This window comes from Cataglyphis hispanica, chromosome 23 (assembly GCF_021464435.1).
Source record: "Cataglyphis hispanica isolate Lineage 1 chromosome 23, ULB_Chis1_1.0, whole genome shotgun sequence".
NCBI classification, from domain to species: Eukaryota; Metazoa; Arthropoda; class Insecta; order Hymenoptera; family Formicidae; genus Cataglyphis; species Cataglyphis hispanica.
The window spans coordinates 572,797-593,811 of record NC_065976.1 but is presented as its reverse complement, the minus strand read 5'-3'; the positions used below and the strand labels follow the sequence as shown (position 1 = coordinate 593,811).

General features: G+C 33.4%; 1 protein-coding gene across 2 annotated transcripts in view; it reads left to right on the top strand.

Annotated features, from left to right (window-relative positions):
- The first annotated feature begins 531 nt into the window (after nt 1-531).
- The window catches only part of LOC126857914 (cadherin-87A), a 173,973-nt gene continuing 153,489 nt past the window's right edge, over nt 532-21,015 (top strand). Inside the window, exons 1-2 of one of the 2 annotated variants that reach the window (XM_050607802.1) lie at nt 532-703; nt 2,836-2,963. In XM_050607802.1, the coding sequence (XP_050463759.1) occupies nt 2,926-2,963 (38 nt within the window). In that variant the 5' untranslated portion in view covers nt 532-703; nt 2,836-2,925. Of the gene's footprint in view, nt 704-2,830; nt 2,964-21,015 lie in introns of both variants that reach the window. The other variant, XM_050607801.1, reaches the window with a different exon arrangement.

Genomic DNA, 21,015 nt, shown 5'->3' with positions numbered 1-21,015 from the left:
AAATCTTGATTTAAGAAAATACAGTTCTATAAAAAAAAGAGAAGAAAAGGATTTAATTCTACAAGTAATCCAATGTAAATGAAATAAAGAAACAAAGACTAATAATATCGCTGTTAAAGGAAAACAAATTGCACGTGTGTTCGTCGTATATATTTATATATGTATTTTAATTAATACGTGTTTTAAAGAATAATGAGAAAAATTATCAAAGAAAGTATGAGTGACTCATAAAGTATGTGATATATATATATATATATATATATATATATATATATATATATATATATACAGGCTTTATAAATAAGCTTGAATTTTCTCTATTCGATAATATCTGATTGAAATATAAACGATCTTGTCATCAATACCTGATCGTGCATTAGTGTGCGAGCGAGCGTGCCATCTGGTGAGCAATGCTTGAAGCTGTGGAAGTCCCCGCCGGCGGCTCTTTCGACGAGCTGCTCACTGGCGAGAGATCGAGGAGGAGGGAGACAGAGAGCGCGCGCGCCGATGGTGAGCGCGAGCGAGATAGAGGGAGGGGAGAAGGCTCGAGCTCCCCACTCGCGGCGGCGTAACATTCAGAGTTGTGGTTGCCTTTCACGGGAACGGTCGAGTCGGTTGGCCAAGCGAGGCTGGAGTAACATAAACGTTCGCGATCGCGTTCTCGTCCGAGTCTGAGTTCCGGAAATTCCGCCGTCACCGCCCGGTGAGTCGTTCGATCTAAGAACCGATCGCGATACGCAGGCATACGTACAGACACGCGCGTATCTCTTTCGTTCCATCGCGAGACCGAGGACCCGTGCGATCCGGGCTCGCGGTGGCAAATCGCGTAAAACAGAAGCGAGAGTGTAATATCCCGGAGGACGCGAATTCCTTTCTCCGCTTCTCGTGCGACGCAGAGAGGTAGAGAAAGACGGACGCGCGTCTCATTCTTGCGCGAAGCAATTTTTTTTTGTTTTTAAATCGTACATCGCGTCTTGAAGATTGCCGCGTCTGTGTCTGTCTTACTTGCTGCTGTCGCACGACCGTTGCCGGTGTTTACGTGTCATTCGCGTCTGCCTTCGCGCGTGATTGTTTCTTACCGGCGATCCTCGCTCGCGATCAGTGTTAATCGCACGCAGAATTCTCTTGAACGAAAAGAATTTTTGCGGAAAAAAACCTTTCTTTTTTGTACGTATCGTATTATCAATTCGATTTCGGAATATTCGTTGAAGCCAGTCTTCGTTTATCCGCGGTTAAAGTTATTCAAGTGAATCGTTCGACAAATCGAAAGTGTGTAATTTTTAAATAATAACGTAATAATTTTATTGAGAACGCAGAAGGAGAGGTGTTTTTCATACAGATAAGTTTTTTTTTATATTTACAATGAGCGTGTTGACATTGATGTTTATGATCGATGTTTACGATTGACCAAAGTTGTACGGGAAAGTTAAAGAAGATGTAATAATATCAAAATTACATGTTGTATATACATTTTTATATATTATTATTGAGAGATATGTTTAACTAATATAACTTTAACTAATAATATTAGATTTTAATATTGTTATTATAGTTTTTCAATACATATTTCTTTAATATTATGAGAATTGAATTTTATTCAGAGAATATTTACGGATAAAAGAAAAATAAAAGAAATAGATTTGGAACATTACTTGTGATAGGAAAAACATTATTAATTTGATTTTGTTAATTCAGAACATAGATAAATGTTATTAGAGTACTTTTATTATATCTAACAATTTTTTTTCTCGTATAAAATTTGCATACCAAGTGATAACATTTTTCTTGCAAACCAATATAATGCGTAATTATTTATAATATAATAGATTAATAAAAAAGAGAAATATACGAAATATTTTTATTGAATTTTGCAAATTGAAAGGCAAGTTATAAAATGTAATAATTATTTTAAATATTTTATAAATTCTTTGTCAGTAATATTTTTTTTATTATATATTTTGATGATATTTATCTTTTGATACTTGAAAATTTTTACGGATTGATAATATATTTGATATTTGTAATTTTTTTCATTTATTTTCTAATAACATTAGTGATGTAGTAGATTAATTTTTTATATAATCAATTAAATTTGATTTACATAATTACATCTATAAACTAGAATGATTATTTATTAATTATTCCCAGCGGGAGATATTAGAGTGCAAGGATTAATGTGCATGTAATTATGGTTGCAGTAGATGGGAAGAATGTAATTACGATCGCCTTTAATATCTAACAAATTGAGTGAATTAAAGTACACGAAATCTTTTAGAAACGTAATCGAAAGCAAATAACTCAATTAAAAGATAATTTCTTAATTTCTTTAATTCATTTTAATTCTTCGAGTACCGTCTTATCTTTACTTATTCACGATGTCTAACGTCTCACACAATGAAATTGGATTGAGAATTGAGTGGATAAATCTGTTTGCCTTTCAGCTAAAAATAAGATAGAGTAAGTTAAGAATAAAATTGAAAACATTATAATAAATTAATTTTTTTCTCTTTATATAAATATCATTAAATGCTATTATATATATATTACATGTGAATAATAGAAAAATTATCGATATTTTATATATGTAAAATCGTGTAAAAGCGCCTCGTCGCGTTTAATCAGGCGAAGAAATTCGAATTTACAATTTTCAAATTTTACGCGGAATTCGCGCGGCTAAATTTCGGTAACTCGAGCGAGGATTGCCAACGTGACGACGAAAATCGCGACGTCGAGTTTTGCGTTTCGCGCGAACGGTCGACGGGAATGTTCTTCGTGCCTTTCGTCTCCGTTTAAACGAAACTCGCGAAAGACAACATCTTCTGTTTCGAAGGCTAGTGCGCGTCGGCCTCGCCGTTCGGATTCCTGGAATGATCTGCTCGCCGTGACTCTTCCCACGCAGAACGACCGGCCCAGGACTCTTCGAGGATGACGGGCAAACACGCGGAACGAGCCGTCGCCGTTCGGTGAGTCCCTTTTTCATTTCATAAAACGATTGCATTTGAGGCCTGCACATGCAGCGATGCGGTAACGTGATCGCTTCAGGCTCAAACATAAAATTTGTTCGTTTTAGTTGCACTTATTTTTACTTTTTGCATTTAAAATGGAAAAATTATATTTGAGTAAAATTTTTGTGAGAGAAGGAAAAGAGAAAAACAAAGCATAGAAAGAGCAATTGAAACGAATAGATCTATAGATGGATGTAGGAGAAGACTACGAAGATATGTATAACGGGAGAAACAGCAGATTATAGATTTTGAATTCGTTTTTACTAGATTATATTTCAATAATTATCTCTATTTCTGTAAAAAAAAATAATATATTTACCAGATATTCATGATATTTTTAACGTCTAATTTATGAAAAATCACACCCTTCGTCGCTTCTCCTTCTCCAGAAAAAGATATTTGGATTAATGTTTTAAGCATAGAGAATTACTTCAACTATGTATATATTTTGCGATTATATGAATATTATTTTGGGATTTTCTAAATCCCATGCAGTTTCTGTATGAAGATTTTTTTTTGAACGAGAATTAACCCAAATCATTATATTCGATAATATACAATTTAAAAATCTAATTTAAATATTAAATTATATTGTAAGGTAGATCGTACGAATGAAAGAGACTTTCTCTATGAACCTTTCTATTTTACTTTTATCGTTAATAGCAGATTTCTTAAATTGAAGAATGGAAAAGATTTTAGTATTTTAATTCTAAAGATATTGAATATTGAGAACTAGTTGATAAAAAATTACATTTCCACTGAGAAAAGATCAATTATAAATACTTAAAGATTCTTTTAATAATAAGTTGATCTGATACAGAAATGAGGATAGACGCGTATATTAAAAAAATTTCACATCGATGCTTATTTTAGCTGTCCTGTTTCCAGGCATTGTAATATCTCAATTTGCCTCTGAATCGCGTGTTCTACATTTATGTTCTATATTTCATTAATCTTTTTCATTGTATAGCCCATAAGCACCATTTTCGACTTGTAGTCCACATATTAATATATTAATATTTATTTATCATTTAAATTTATGAGAAAAAACAGAAATACATTATAAAAATTACCGTGCGCGTATACAAATAAATTTTATCAAATTTTATAAAATCGATTAAGATAAAAAAGACATTGTTTGTTCAAATATTTTTATCATAAAAAAACAATGAATAATTAAATATCCGAATAATTTTTTGATATTAACAATGGCTAATGTTTAAAAGTAACTTCTGAAATGTTATTATTTCGAATAATATTTCCGATATTTTTTATCTTAATTTAAACAATATCTCGTTTATAATTTTTGCACAAATGGAATATAATTATGACATAACGACATGTTATAATTATTTCATAATTCTTTATTGGTTTCTTGCATTTTTTGATTATTATTATTAGCAAATCCGCCGTAAAGATTCTACTTTAATGTTACGCAGTCTTCTTTCTTTTTTTTTCGAAGCAAATTAATCGAATATGCAGTTGTCATGAAAAACTAGCTTTTTAAAAGATGTGCACCTCCCGCTCGACAAAATCTTGTTTATATGAAGTGTAATATCGTTAATGTAAAGTTTCGCCGGTCACGAACGCCTTACTCAATTCGGCTTGTTTTCGCGCTCATGCGGATGTAACACTTCGCTCGTAGCAATTACGAAACTCGTGGTCTAAGTTTGCCTCGCGAGCAGTCGTGATAATGAACCGAGATCGCCGTGTGGTCTCCTGGTGCAACATTGTGTATATGCTACCATTTGGAAAGAGCACCATGCGTGTTAATCCTTGAAATAATAATGGTATAATGGGAGAAATGCCATAAAATATATTTCCTCCTCGTTCTCAAAATCGTTCTTTCGCCTCCCTTTTTCTATGTTTAGATTTATATATATATATATTATTTAAATATTTTTTTTTTCCTCTACAATTCAAAAATCATTTAGAAGAATTGGTATATAGAATATGCTGTTAAAAAAATTATGATTTTTTTTTGCCAATGTTTGTAAACGTATACGTGGTGTTTCATTGTTCAGATAAACTTTAGAGGTTTATCTCGATTCTGAAGACACCGTGTATAATATCGCGAACTTTTTCACGTATGTAACTTTGTCATGATTTTCACGCAATCTACTTTGAAAGTTACCTTCGCATTGTAACGGACATAAACAATCATCATGACCGTTTCGCGTCGTGCGTAGTAATTAAGTAAAATAACGTGTGTTCACCGCGCAAATTGAAGCGACATTTTTTGACGTTTGCGCATGCGGATTTTATATATTATACAGAGGAAAGCACTTCCAAATATTTATCCAAACGTATTTCGGCGGCATGCTCGCCGAGGTGCTACACAAAGCAAAGTGTTACACGGGTCCATTGCAGCAGTGCAATATTTTCTGTCGCGGTGCATTGTTTACCGATCGCGTCCTCGTTTACCACCCATTGATTTGATAACAACGCGTAAAACGTCACCGCCAGCTGGTACCAGCCGATTTTTCGATCCTTCTCCTGAGCATGATCTCCCCACGAGAACACAAATATGCTCAAGTCGATACTGCAATATTTTTTTAATTATATTGCGAGAAAGAAAACGACGCTTTATAGATATTTTTCGAGTGCAAAGTTTGAGTTTTCTGTATGATTTTAGTTATCTCGAAAATAACTTTAATTAGCTTCACGAATTGATTCTTCACCGACCATGCACACATGCGTATTTGATAATTTATTTTTTAATTTTGTAGAATATACAAAGGAGAGTAAGATTTAAAGATCAAAATTGAAATGTACTGAAAATTAAAACATTTAGGACTTATTTATCTTTAACAATTTTTTCGGACAATTTCCGCACTGTCATTTAATTAATCGTCAATTTAAATACGTTTTTTTTATTTCATTTGGAACTATATTTCGTGTAAAAAAAGCATTAATATCACATATGTCTGAATATCGTTGTCGCTTTTCGTGCAGACCTCTGGCATAATGGTTGCGTCTTATGAATGTGTGAAAGTTACGCGAATTAAAAATGGGGCGAAATCGCGGAAGCGAGTTCGTACGCTGTACTATAAAGAATAAACGAGCAGCTTTGCTTTCGGTATTCGTCGTTGCGTTTCGAAAGAACTTGAGCATATCGCTTTATAAAACCGTAGGAAACGGCTTTCCGAGAGAAATGCTCCGCGGCGCGGCGCATCCGCCAGGCAATAATCGTTCCCGGAGAAGAGCGCTTGAAGCGGAAAGTTTCCAGCACATTTTTCATTAAGCGCGCGAATCCTCGGATTTAATTGAAACCGAATATCAAGGCTTGAAATTTCGCCCCTTTCGTGTTGCCTTTTTTTTTTTTTTTCTTTCTCCTTGCAATGATGCGAGTCTAATGAATGACATCGCAAGTCGTGAACTTTCATATTTGCAGATTCCATTTTAAATATATTTTTAAAATCTCGAGAGATTCGTGGAAATTAAATTTATATGTAAATTAACATTGCCGTAATTATCATCACAAAAATCGAAAGATTAAAGAGTTGTTTGTAGCATATATTTTTTTTTTTTTTTACATTTCTTGTTATAATATATAATTTCAAATTTGCATTATCGCCTGAGCAGTTGAAAAAATCTTACATTTCACGATCGATGCACTTTGTCAGATCTTAGCTTGGATCTATCTCGCATCGATTCATAAGCGAGCTAGTTTATTTCGCGTAATCTGAGTACTGGTACTCAAGGCACGCAAGGTCATTCGATCGTCATCGAGGCGTTAGCGAACGCCGCGGTGAAAGTCTATTTCGTGTGGTAGGGATCTCCCGACTTATGTTCATGCAGGAATGAACACGGAATCATTCTCGGAACGAAAGACCCCGGGTCAGGAAACTTCAACTGACCTGCTGTGAAAGAGTTGCGATTATATTACTCGAAACGCGCGTCAACGTTTTCAAATGTCTCTCCGTAAAATTAACACTTAGATCTAGATATCAGAGAAAATCATCGGAGATTATATAAATTCGTTATCAATTACAATAATATCTTGTTATTTAGGATATCGGTGTAATTGATAGCGTTTTTTATACTAATATTTTTTATATTTTCCATAAAATGAGTGCAAAACAAGTAATAATTTGGATGTTTAACGCTGTTGGAAATCGAATACACTTATAACAATGTTAAACATTTCTGTTTGAGTATAAAGTATTCAAATATGTATGTAAGTACAAAACGGACGATTAAAACAATTGAAACTGAAAGTACAACGGTATTGAACTGGTCTCAATACGTTATCGGTAAACATTCGGCGTATTGAAATAGCTTCATATTGCCGAGCATGGCTATTTTAGTGACTTGTGCGATTGATATCGATCGTTAATTGTAAACGGCATTAAAAAATTAACGCACTTGTGATAAAGCTTTTTGAAATAAAATATTAATGCTTTATTTGCCGTGGCTGATTACTAAATATTTTTGGCATATAATTTTTTATGCAGACAGCGAAGCTTTGTGCTGAAGACATTTAATGTAATCATAATCATTTTTAAGTTTTTTATGTAAATTCAATGCAAATTAACGAAAAAATTTTTATCATTGGTCTACAAATTAACTTTGAACGAAAAAATATATTATTTACATATTATCTAAATATTAATTTTGCACACATAAGTCATAGCATTTCTGCAACATGTTAACAATCATTTTTAACTGAAAATAGAGATAAATTTAATTTGGCAAAAAAAAAAAAAATTACGAGAGATTTTTTTTAGAACAAATTTATATTGATTTTATTTTGGAATATGGATCGTTTAGTTGAAAGAAATTTTTTTCATTTTCCACTGTTTAATTTGTTCTTTTAACTCGATAATTGATTCAAACGGGCTACTACAATTTTTTGATTGTCCCATCTTGAATGCAGAGGGCTGTCTATGAATTTGACCTACCCACATTCAGCAGAATCGTCATTAAGATGTCTATTAGCGTCGTGTGTCTTTGTCAGACTAATCAAACAATACGTCGCCTTGATTGTATTGCTGAAATAGGCACTTGATTGTCGTGATTATACGGGAGAGCTACAAACGAGCCCGCGTGATAGATATCTCTCACGGTGTTTGATATATAAACTAGTACGATCATTACGCGCAGACATTTTGTCGCGCTTTTAAAAGTGTTTTAAGGCTAATTATTATTTACGGCTAATTTAAGGCTAATTATTATTGAATCACGCACATTTTTCGTAAAAGATCTATCATTAAAATTGAAATCGGGGCTTTTACCTACTATATATTCGCAGATTTTATAGCCGTAATACAAAGGTTAATGAAAAATGAATGCGTAATGTTATTTTTTATAAAATATGATATTGATTTTTTTCCATTAGAGAGAGAGAAGAATATTGACATGTTAATAATTTTGAGAAACTACAATATATGAACTTATTTCGAATTAATCGATAGAGACGCTTATAAATAATGCAATATTATTTATTATGTAATATGAAATAATCTTTAATAAAATTTTAATTTGAGTCTCAATTACTCTAAAATATTAAAACTTAAAAAGATAAAAATTTGAAATTTAAAATGCTCCTTCCATGATATTATCAATTTTAAAGAAATCAACTTTAGAAGATTGACTATTCTAGACACTGTATGTCACTATATTATTATTTCATTAGAATAGATAATTTTCGTTAAATTTTTGACATTAGGTATAAAATAAAAGGAGCACAAGGATGAAATATCAGGAGAGATTATTGCGTCTCTTATTAGAATCAATTAAAGGATTTTGCTTTTAGGAGCGTTCTATATATGAGACGTCTCGCGCCATTTCGACTTTTCCGGAACGAAAAGGTTGTGAACTTGTAATCTTGTTAGGACGTAAAATTGGAAGTTTGCGACTTCATAAATTCAATCTCACGCGCCCGTATATAGTAGTTATTAAATTAAGTGTGGTCGCGTTCCAGGTCTGTTCTATCGATATTACTTTGCGCTTGAAACGAAATTAATATGAAAGTAAGGCACGATTTAAATTAACACGTAATTGCAATATCCTGTAATTTACTTTGTTAATATTTTCATAATTTTAAAGATATATCGTCAATCAGCTTGTTCGTAGAAAAAAAACTATGCCGATAATTCTCCGATTAATGAAAAGAGCACTGAAAAATTATTGAAATAGCATTGTTATTTTTTTCTTAATTTTTAATTTTGAATAAACGGAACAAATGTTTTAATAACCAAATTTTAAATTAAGATTCTTACATTTGCTTAAAAATTGAATTGACTAAAGAATTTGTAGTTAAAAAAAAATGGCTAAGATATTCCGTATATTAAAATTTTGTATGATATTAATTTTTGAATTTTTTACAATAATTTTAAAATAATTTTTTATTAAAATCTCCAAGATTAATGTTTGATTAGAGCGTACCGTCCCTGACTAGAGACGATCCTGGAATCTCGATGATATACCGTGTAGGCAACGTTAGCTTAAACCGTTACTCCGGTATGTCGCTTCACCTTTATCGTAGACGGAAATACAGCAGACGAGGCGCGCGTTTATTGCGTACGTGAGTAACGTGTCTTCCGAGACTTCTTCTAACATAAATTCTTCCGCGATTTTTGTCGTGCGGCGACTATCAAACGACGAATTTCCAATAGGGATTATATAGTATCGACGAATTGAAAAATCAAATTGGATATTCAAATCGCGGCACGTATTCGCTCGATTAAATCGCGACGTCAAATGCGTATTCGCGCTTCGAATTCAATAATACGCTCGGATTTGCAACGTTCGCTCCTGCGAAAATCGCGATACGAAGTTCGATTCTTTAATTGCAAACCGTAGCGGCTAATTGACCAAAGGCACATGATCATGATTGCATTCCCGCGAAAAATAACTTGCGTGCGACGACGGAAAAAAAAATGCATAAACTCATGCATTGATCTCGTGGCTCTCGTAACGAAACGCACACTCTCCTGGTTCAATGCGCATTGAATATGATAGATAGAATCCGAAACTACTGAAACAGATGTATGGGTGTCTGGAAAGTAATTTATCATAGGGTCGGCTGGGAGATCCGACAGAACTTAGCGTTGGTGGATTTCTGTCGGTATTACACTACATACACGGGATGCTGTGAAAAAAGCATGTTACATCAATCGGGTGATTCAAGAATTGTTCGCAAAAACATCGCAAATTTTTGTAAACACTGTAAAAATACAAGTAATACATTAAACTTCAGCTTGGATCGTTGGTGTTTGCATGTAAATTTCAAATTCTGTGCATATGAAAGCTTTTAAATGAATATCAATACAGGGTGTTGTTCAAATATGAGAATATGTATTGTATTTGTACCAATTGTAATGTTAATTAATTTTATGACATATTATAATATTTATAATTTAATTACAAATCACTCATTTCATTTCTATTTAGCTGATATTATCAAACACTTTTGCGTATTTTAAATATACGTTTATAAAGATATTTTTCTTTGTTTTAACGTGAAAAAAATTCATTTCAAATGTCCAAGCAGCATGTCCATACGTATTTTTCATTGAGAACGCCTTGTATAACGTACGCTCCCGGGAGATTCGCGCTCGTACTGAAAGTATCTCTTCTACTCGAAGAGGTATCTCGAGTTGGAATACCACGCGAGAGCTCTTTCTCTCTCTTCTCTCGAGGCGAGGTCAGGATTCGCCGGAGGATATTCGCGAGTAGTGATGACGCCGATACTCTCGCGCAACGTATCGAATAATCGACGACATATTAAGCCTTCCTAATGTTTGTTGCATATATGGCTAAAAGATTTAAATTTTATTTATTCTAAAGAATTATTCTCAAGAATTGTCTAGCAATACATATATGTATAATATAGTTGTGTGCATTCAAACACATTTTGGCATACAAGCAAGCTCTTGTGCAAGACTCGCGGCGATGCTAACAATTCTGAGGACACGAAATCACCTTAACAAGCGTCTGTGCTTGCGGTGCTTGGAAAATTCGCAAGCGAGAGTATCGGGTCGAGGGCCATCGCTATCTGTGCGCGATCTCCTACGCGTAGCGGCCATATGGTCGATGACCCAGAGGATGTGCTAACGGATCGCAACGTGCGACTGAATAAAAAGACTCCCGAAGAGAGACACGTCCATTAGTGTATGTCTTTAAGCAACACGATAAATGACAGATGAAAGTTCGTTATAATTTTTTAACTTAGTTAAAAGTTAACTTAGTTACCTTAGTTAAATGTTGTACGCAATTAACAAAATATATAAATTAAGAAATTAATAAGAATCTAAATTAAAAATTACCAATTTAAATTTTCACTGATTAACTAGTTTGTAAATATATAAAGTATATATATTTCAACTTCAGCGAGCTACTTTTCATTTATTTCGCAGTAATTACTCCATTTTAAATATCTTTTCATATATTGCAGACTAATTTACAAGTGAAATATTTATAAAAGTAAATAACTAATAAAGTAATAATTAAAAATAAATAACTAATAAAGTTTTATTATTTATTTATGCTTTTTAACTTTCGAAAAAAAAACATTGAACTCTCGTTTTAGTAAAATTAAATCAAAAACATTTTAAATTTACAATTTAAAAAAGAAGAGAAAAAGGACGGTGTATAAACTATTCTTGAATACTACACACTTGAACACTACAACATAAAATTATTAACTACCTTCCTAAACACTAAGTACTCGCGCGCGAATGATATATATATATATATATATATTTTTTTTTTAATATAAAATAAAAAGTTTTCTTGCGCGCGCGCAATTGTTACATATGTATATATGCATTATTTTTGGTGCACCTCCATACGTTTGTATATGCATTGCGCGGTCGTACATAGATGCTTCTGTCACGCATGTCGTGCACAGTCCTAACCACATACGCGGCTGTCCAACGTCCTATGTACATACGGTCCATATATGTGGTGCACTCGGTGCATTGCCATATATCAACGCGCATATCTCTCGTATGTGTGACGCGCGTGAAAACACTCTCACACACATACAGATGTGTAATGTCAGCGTGTATCCTCACGAGCTGGCACGTGCATCTGCGGCAGGTACGTATATATATATATATATATACGCTCGCACAACCTCTTCGTGTCGACGATGCCGCTTACCGTATTCTGCCCGCCCAATAAGCCGAGGTGTTCATGGCTGAATGTGAACTAGAAACGCGTTATAGCGAGGAGGGAAGGATACGAAAATATAAACGGTGCATTTTATAACTGGATAGCCCGAATATATCGATGCGGAAGCTTATTTACTGCGCTTCCTAGGTTTTAAGACGAAATATAGCGAAAGCAATTATATTTGGGTAAAATATTAAATTGTTTGCGTTAATCGTCAATTATTTTATTTCCATGCGAAAGACGGGAAAAGAATTTGTTTATTCGGAATAAATTTTTACATAAATTTTACTATCGAAATAAATGAGATATGAGTCAACGAAATAATCTTTTAATAAAAATAAAAAATTATAAAATGTGTATGTTTATTAATTCAGAATGTTATCTTTCCAAATTTTATAAAGAAAAAGTTGAGGTATTATATTAATGAATATTTTTGCTACGCAGTGCTTTTAATATGTTACGAGGCAATTAGAATCACGTCAATAAAGGTCAACGCTGATAACATGCAATTACGCGCCCGTCAGTGTTGTCGAGATGTACGTCATAGCGCGGAATTCTCATAAAAATCTGCGTACCGTTAACGGAAAGGAGATCAACGATCAGTCGTGCGGTGACTTTCGCATCGGGTTTGCTCTGTGTAAACTCTTTGCTTATTTCGTCAATCGGTAAAGCGAGATATTTCTAAGAAGCAAAATGCCTAAAGTTCGAAGGCGTTGCTGTTGCGTTATTAAACAAGAGTGAAAAGGACACGAGGGTAATAAAATTTAATGAATGGCGAGCAGAAAAAAGTAATGATAGCGGTGACAGGAGCTCGTACACAACCGTCATAAAATCCTCGCAACGATGGTGGAACGATCGCATCGTGTCGGTTTTTATTCTCCCTAAGGAAATAAAGTTACACGTGTCGCACGATCATATTATGGAGTTGTCACAACTTTAAATCTTCAAAATTTCCCGCAGGTTGAATAAATTTCTCTTTCGAATTGCATGAAAAAAATTCTCTCCCACCTAATATTCTTGCAAATAATTTATCTTAATAAAACAAATTTCTAATTTTTCCAGTCGTATAGAAATTCCTCGGAGAATTTTCCGAAGCTCGTAAACGAGTGATATAAATCGATGTGTCAAATTAGTGCGATAATAAATTTTTTTGTCGCCTAAAATCAGTTTTTCATATTAATAAATTAATAATTTATTTTATTATACTTTAATAAATACTATAATAAATTTCTAATTCTTTCTAATTGGGAGCGCACAAGAGAGTTTCTCGGAAATGAAAACTTTGCCGCTTCTCTACATGTTAGTAAAACTCACAGAAAGCTATCGGATTAATATCTAGGATTGTGCGCACAATCGAAGATAACGCGTTTACGGTTGTTTTTCCTCTCGCCAGGAATAACGGCCTGACGTTATTCCGGCCTCTTGTGTAAAAAGGACCACTTCCGGCGACGTAGTCGCGGTAAAACAGCAGTCGCGCGAAAGCCAACGGCGATATAAATCGTACCGTGAAAAGCCGAGCTGTAAAACAATTGTATACAATCGTGATGTGTCGCATATATATATATATATATATATATATATATATATATACATATGTATATACATATATACTATTCTCTCTTCGTTTTTATTGGTAATTGTCGATGCGCCCTGTCGTTCGCTTTTATACGTCGCATAAAGGTTTAACTCCACTTATTCAGGCGCACAAACAGTGTAACAGAATTTATTTCGATTTTTTTTTTATTCAGTTAGAGTGCGCATTTTACGTTATATTGTATTGTCGAAGAAGACCTTTGTATAGATATTATATTTAAATCCGCGGCTCGCAAAGCATTTCACGAATATGAACACCTTGAACTTTTAAACTAATGAATTATGGATTCTTTTATTTTTAGATCCCTGAATATTACATTGAAATTCTATATTCGTGAATTGATTATTTTGTTTAATTATATTATTATATTTTCGTGTACAACGGTATAAATTGATACGATGTGATGGAATAAAATCTCACAATGTTTAATTCCGATTGAAAATAATGTACGTGTAATTTGCATATGTAAAATGTAGCAGTTACGCTGACGTTACATTCGATAATTTTATCAATCAATTAACAGTTCGGCTATTTCATAACGAACCGCGTAACATGATGTGTGTGCCGCTGATTTCGATTTCGCTCTTTTCGAGAGATGTAACGGTAATACATTTGATATACGTAATATTTGACTGTTATCAGTGGAATTCGAGTCATCTAACTGAAAATATCGAATAGAACGGTATTTGGATTTACTTTCGGTAGAACGCGTATATCAATTACTCTTATCAAATAAGCGCTCCCATTGCCGCGCATTTAATAAAATTCATATCGTGTTTGTCGTGATAAAACTTGACAATTGTGTCTATCGTCTCTTTCCTGCTCTTTTCGGTCCACTCGTATGCTTACTCGAAACACATTTTTCCCGTTATACAATCTCGCAACGGTTTATACACACGTGTTATACTGTTATTGTGCACATAATCGATGCGAATCATGCGATCTCTTAGGCGCGGCGAAGTTAAATTATACCATACTAGGTTTGTTGTAATTTTTCACAGTGCAATGTGATGTAATGGGCAAATGTAGGATACATGAGTGGGACACGCTGTGAATGCTATTTTCGCCGTGTTCTTTGCATCATAGACCGCGGAGATATCGTGTTATGCCTGCGATAGACACGTAACTCGTCTCTCATTAGGATCGACTCTCGCTTTTTAAACACGCCTCTGTTAAGAGTGTGCTCTGCCTCCGCTCGTGAATTCCGTTTACGCAATATGGGAAATTTCGCTTCTATTCATGTTTCAGTGTGGGATCATTCGGTCCACGAAATTTCTTTGATAAAGTAGGGAGCAGCCACTTCTCTTGATTCCGTAAGAAGGGTATTGTTTCGGATATACTCGTCTTCCTCGAATGATCGCTCATTTGATCACTTTTTTTTTTCCATTTACGATGTGATATATAAAAAAGTTAAAATAATTATAAAAAATTAATACAATTGGCGATAAAAGATATTAGTAACTAATAATTAATAACTCGACGAAGTATCTTAAATCTCTTTTATTATATGTTTTTTCGGTGTATTTTACTATAAATTTATCAAAAATTATAATTCGTACTCTTTTAGTGAAATAATATTTGAGTTGATGAAAATTAAAGATTATATGTATACGCATGGATTTTTTCATGCGTAAACAAAACTGAATTAGTGAAAGATGAGCACAAAATATAAATACTAATACTTTAGTCTCTTTAGGAGCGACATTTGTCCATTTTGGACCGACTGACAAAATTAAATTCGAATAAAGCGTTATTGCTATTTGCTATTAAGTGTTATTCGCTCGCATTAGTTGTTTTAATCGCGAGACACTATTAATTCGCAAATATTCTACCATATTTATCGCACGCATTCCGATCTTATTTACATAAATCCATTTGCATACTCTGCATTTAGCGGTCCTTTAATTTACAATTTTATTTACCTTATATGAATCACACATTTGGCGCCGAATGGCGTGATATAGAAATATATGAATCGTAGATTCTAACATTTGTATACTTGTCAAATAAAATCTCTTACTCAATTCATCTCGATCGCAATGCACTTGAGAGAAAAATCGCGCGCGCTCATGTTTTCAGTCTCATTCTCTTGTCGAGAATGGTTATTCATCGTCATAGGAATAATTTCTATGTCGAGTTACGTAATGAAAGGCGATATAGTCGAGGAAATAACGTTTTCCACCTTATGGTACTCGCGTTATCTCGCGCGTTACACTTATACGCGATCGCTGAAAACAGAGAACTCACGAAATTGCCGCGCGGAGACGCGAGAATGCTCGTCGCGTCGCGTCGCGTCGAGCCGTTTTCAACGCCGATAACCCGCCTATTTTTCTTACTCTCCGATGAAGGAGACCTAGGACTAGTGTGTCGTCGCATCCGCGCGACGTTTGCGATGTGATACGATAAGAGACACACAATGAGACACGCGACGCTCTCTTCAGTGTACGTTTTGATAAGCCTCGTTTTGATAAGCCTCCCGAATTGTACCGATTAATATTTTAAAACCCATGATGACGTTATACACATTCTGTACGCCGTAATCTGCGACTTGCATCAATAATAATTAGATATTTAGCGATTCGCTTCCTTCATATTATGTTTCAAGCAACATTATAAAGAATTTCTTTAGACAAAAACTTCTGATATCTCTTGCACGCGCGCTTTTCTTTTATCGAATTGGGGATGATATTATTTCTTTTAATTATGTGCATTTCCTTTCTCCCTCTTACCCTCTGTCTTGGAAATAAATTTTTCCTATATTAATTATTATAATTATTAGATTGACGAGAACTTGTTAGCTATCTGAAAAATTGTTGTGTGCTACATTCTTGTGGCGACATATTTTTCCTGTGATATTATTTCATTCATTATACATTACTATGATAAGTTACTTTATCATGGTACTTCCTAAGTGAATGTGACGATAAATGCAACACAATTTTTTTCGTTTAATTTGCAAAATTGCGATTCCTAAGGCGCTTTATATACGAAGTATACTTGAACCGAGTCATGAGTGCGCCAATGAGAGGCAACGATTGCACGAGTTGAGAGGCGATGTGAATTGTAGAAAGTTGTCGTGCGACGATAGATGCATTTTCTGTGATATTGCACAGTTATGGTGTATCGCAAGTTTTTATCGAATAAAGAAGAAGATTTCATTCGTCAGATATGTGCATGACGTCATGTCGTAGGATCGAGCAATTATTTCAAGGCTCATCTAAAACAGTAATGCTTTATTGATGACAACATGCAATGTACTGTCGATTAAGTATTATAAAAGATATTAATCGAAGAGCTGAATAATTTTTTAAAGATAATTAATTGCATTTTTACAAAAAAAGAAAATTGAGTAGATACGTTTATATTTTTATTCAACCGATACAAATTTTGTAAAAATTTTGCATTATCGTATGAAACTTGAAACCTAATTATTATTTTTCTAAAAATCTGGTTTTTCATCCTACGTTCTCAAATAATGCATTTTAATTATGAAATATAAATAAAAATAAAAAATACATAAAATGTGTGAGTTTTGGTTCATTATCTCAAAATAAATGTACTGAAAGCATTTTATAACATGCACTAGTACCTAAAGTTTTATATTAGCTTTGTTATCGTTGATACAAAATAAAATATTTTTATTTTAATAAAACCATATTTCTGCTTTTAACTATATATAACGATTTTTTTATTGAGTCAATTAACTCAGTTATAAAATTATTGATATTTTTACGATATGTGGATATTGTATGAATATTATGAATTCGCTTTGTATTTTTCAACATTAAATTATACGTGGAAGTAATCTTTTCATTTTTCAATGCTTACATAAATCGGAATATAAATTTTGTCGGTTATCTTTATATTATTAATAGTAGTAATTATATCTTTGTAGGCCTTCTGTGAACATAAAAGAAGGAAAAAATTACAATTATGAAAAATATTAATTCCGTAAAAAATATCTAATAAATTGTTTTTATTGGATATTTTTCATAAAAAAACTGTCTTTTTTATCATTTTTATATAAACGATTTTTATTATTGGATTATTAATATCTTTTTTGCTGCTTTTTAATTTAATATCAAATATATAATGTATACAATTTTGGTATTACAATACTATATTATAATTTTGAAATATTATTTTATTATTGAAAAATTTTAAAACCTCTAACATGTTAAACAATTATACATTCTATTTTACAAATATGCGAACTCGGAAAGGTTTTTTTTCTGTTAAACAAGCAAAGACAGGAGCATTCTTTGCGTGTTTACTTATATTTATTATTATCGAGCATATTGCCAAGTAAATGAAAAGCTGCAAAAGAATAACGAGAATCCAATATGTTACATCTTTGAATTTTGCCTTTTCGCGTTTTTACAATCTCTCCTTGCTCTTATTTATCTACTGCAAGATTTTATCATCTTTCTCGCGATTTAACATCTTGCCACAGAAAATACAGAAAAAAATGACACAAAATCCGAATAGATTCGTTGTTATACATACATCTACATATATTGGAAAAATGTTGAAAAGCGAGGAACCAGCCATTTGAAACTGCAACGAGAAATTGCAAGAATGTACAATGTTACCGTACAAGTTTAACGAGGCGTGTTGAGAAACTTTCGAGGACAGGAAAAGCTTTAATTCTCTATATTCACATTAATAATCCTTTTACTCGTTTGCGCGAATAAAGTTTTCGTAAAATTTCAACTTGGTCACGCGGTACATTTATACGATTAAGACCATTCACTTTAATGATACTTGATAAAAAAGCGCACCCGATAGGCGTTAAATTTATTGTTTTATGTTTACAAGCAAATATTTTTTATTTTTTTGTGTGAAAGAGCGCAATTAATTTATTGAATCAAACATGTTTGCGTAATAGGACGACATATTTAGTTTCTTTTGCTTTTAATAATGGACACTATATTGCATATGTAAAAAAATATATTAATATATTATACATAACGCGGGCAACACACAAGCATAACGAATTTCATAATTAGAAGCAAAAACTGATTTTTAAAGTGAAATGAAATATTTCTCGTATATTTCGTAAAATGATATTTAGCGAACTTTAATTTGAAATTGAAAATTAGAAACATTACAGATAATACTTTTTATTCTGAATGTAACATTATTAATATAAAATTTTCTTGTTAAAGTTTACTCTGAAACAAAATTCTGTTATGAATTTGGCCTTCATAATTGTGCCTGATTAAAGTTAATTACTGATGATGGATAGTTTGACGACAGCGTCGTATATATAGAGCACATATGAAATTTCTGGGAAATTTAATACATATTGAAAGAGACTCTAAGCAAAACACACTATATATTACATTTAGCGTTTGAATCTGCTCTTCTTCTTATCTGAAATATTTTCATTTATATATATATATATATATTTAATGTGTAGAGAAGTCGCTATATAACTGTATATGCTAAAAAATATTTGCATTTAACGCCAAGTGCACCGTCAAGTGAGAATAGATCGACCGGCGCTTATCTCTCGAAGTACAATCGGGTTGTTTTTAGAAAACCTCTAACGAACCATCCGCGCGCTTCGTTTGCATTGTAATAAAAAGAGTACACACTCGATAACGCGCATACCGATAACCGTGTGAGAGCGAGTTTTGCGCGAAGTTACCGAAATTGTTTATCGACGCGACGTTCGTACATAGTGCGGTTCGTTGAACCTTCGACGGGCGATGCATTACTTGACGATATCGCGCGGGCGATGTTGTATATTCCGTATAAATGAAAGGAGACGAATAAAACATTGACTTGGATATGTTTCCGATCCGTCACTTCGAGTCGCAACAAAAGTCTCTCGGAGGCAACTGGATGAACACGCGAGCAAGATTGACAGTCCGCGTATCTTTATGTCTATTTTCAAAACAGGCATGTGTATAACATATACACATACAATCTACTATATTTCGGAATACCTTTGAGCGTGTTCGAGAGATGCGTTTCGAATAACTTTATTTATTTATTTATTTATTTTTATTTATTTTTGCGGATCTGCTATCCTTCGACAAGGAGATGATGGAAAGGAAGAAAGATTCGTATTCTACACATACTCCATATATATTTAATCTTTTAATACTCACGCGACACTACTAACACTTGTTGCTCTGCATTGAGAGAGATGGCAGATTGACGAATGGTGTTGGAATTCTCGGTCATAATTTATTGAGATTTTTTTTCATCGATTCGGAATCAATTTTTACGATATAAACGATACAAATTCAAAATCTAACGGATGATAAAATAAGGAGAGACGAATTTTGGAGCCTTTTTCTATCTTACTGCTTCGAATCGCATATCTGAAGGAGAGCACGATCGTACCTGTTATGAAATATTTTCCGGCTGGCGGCGCGCTTTATCGGAACTGCAACGATATCCCGTGTTCTGTCGTGTACTCTACTCATCCCTGTCGTCGTTGATTTTTCCCGAGTTGCATGAGGGAGAGTTTCGCGTAGGGAGGGGAAGCGGAGAAATCGCGAGCGATACGTCTACGATATCATCTCACGGATGAATAGACATGGATTTCTAGTTCACGAGACACCGTTCCCGAGGAAACACTACCAACGATCTCCATCTCCTCGTCTCCTTTAACCGTAGTTTGTCCAGGTGCTGCGATGGCACGTGTTTCGCATTCACTTTGCGATGAAACACTGTAAAACTCTAAGTAGAGATGGAATAACATGGCGCGCTTATATTTTTGCTCGAATGTTTTCTCGGCGAACGAATCGCGTCTTGTTAATGCGAGAGAGTTTCGGAAGGTTTGCACAAAACTTGGGTAACGCTTGGGCGATTTTCTTTGACGAATTGAACAACAAATCTTAAACATTTTACAGCTTCTGACATTTCTCGTGGAATAATTATAAATATTTTCTCTGAGATAGAATTTCTCAAAAGGATCACGTAAATGTGTTTGCTCTCCATAAAATATTATTTATAAATAAGATATTCGTCTGAACGTTAACAACTTTGCGATATTTTTCAACGAATGTAAAAGAAAAAAATCTTCTATTTACGAATAAATACTAATTTAAATATTCAATTTAAATTACATGCTGCAATACTTATAATGCGATTATATATTTTGCGAGAAGAATCTGGCATAATTTAATTTTTAATTAAATTTCGGTATGTCTGTTCTTTTTTTTGCCAAAACGTAATATCAGATAATAATGAGAGACGTAGCGCGAGGCAATAACTGTGATGCCATTCACAGGTGAATAGCAGAGCCGCAGAAATATATTGCTGCGTCCGACCTTT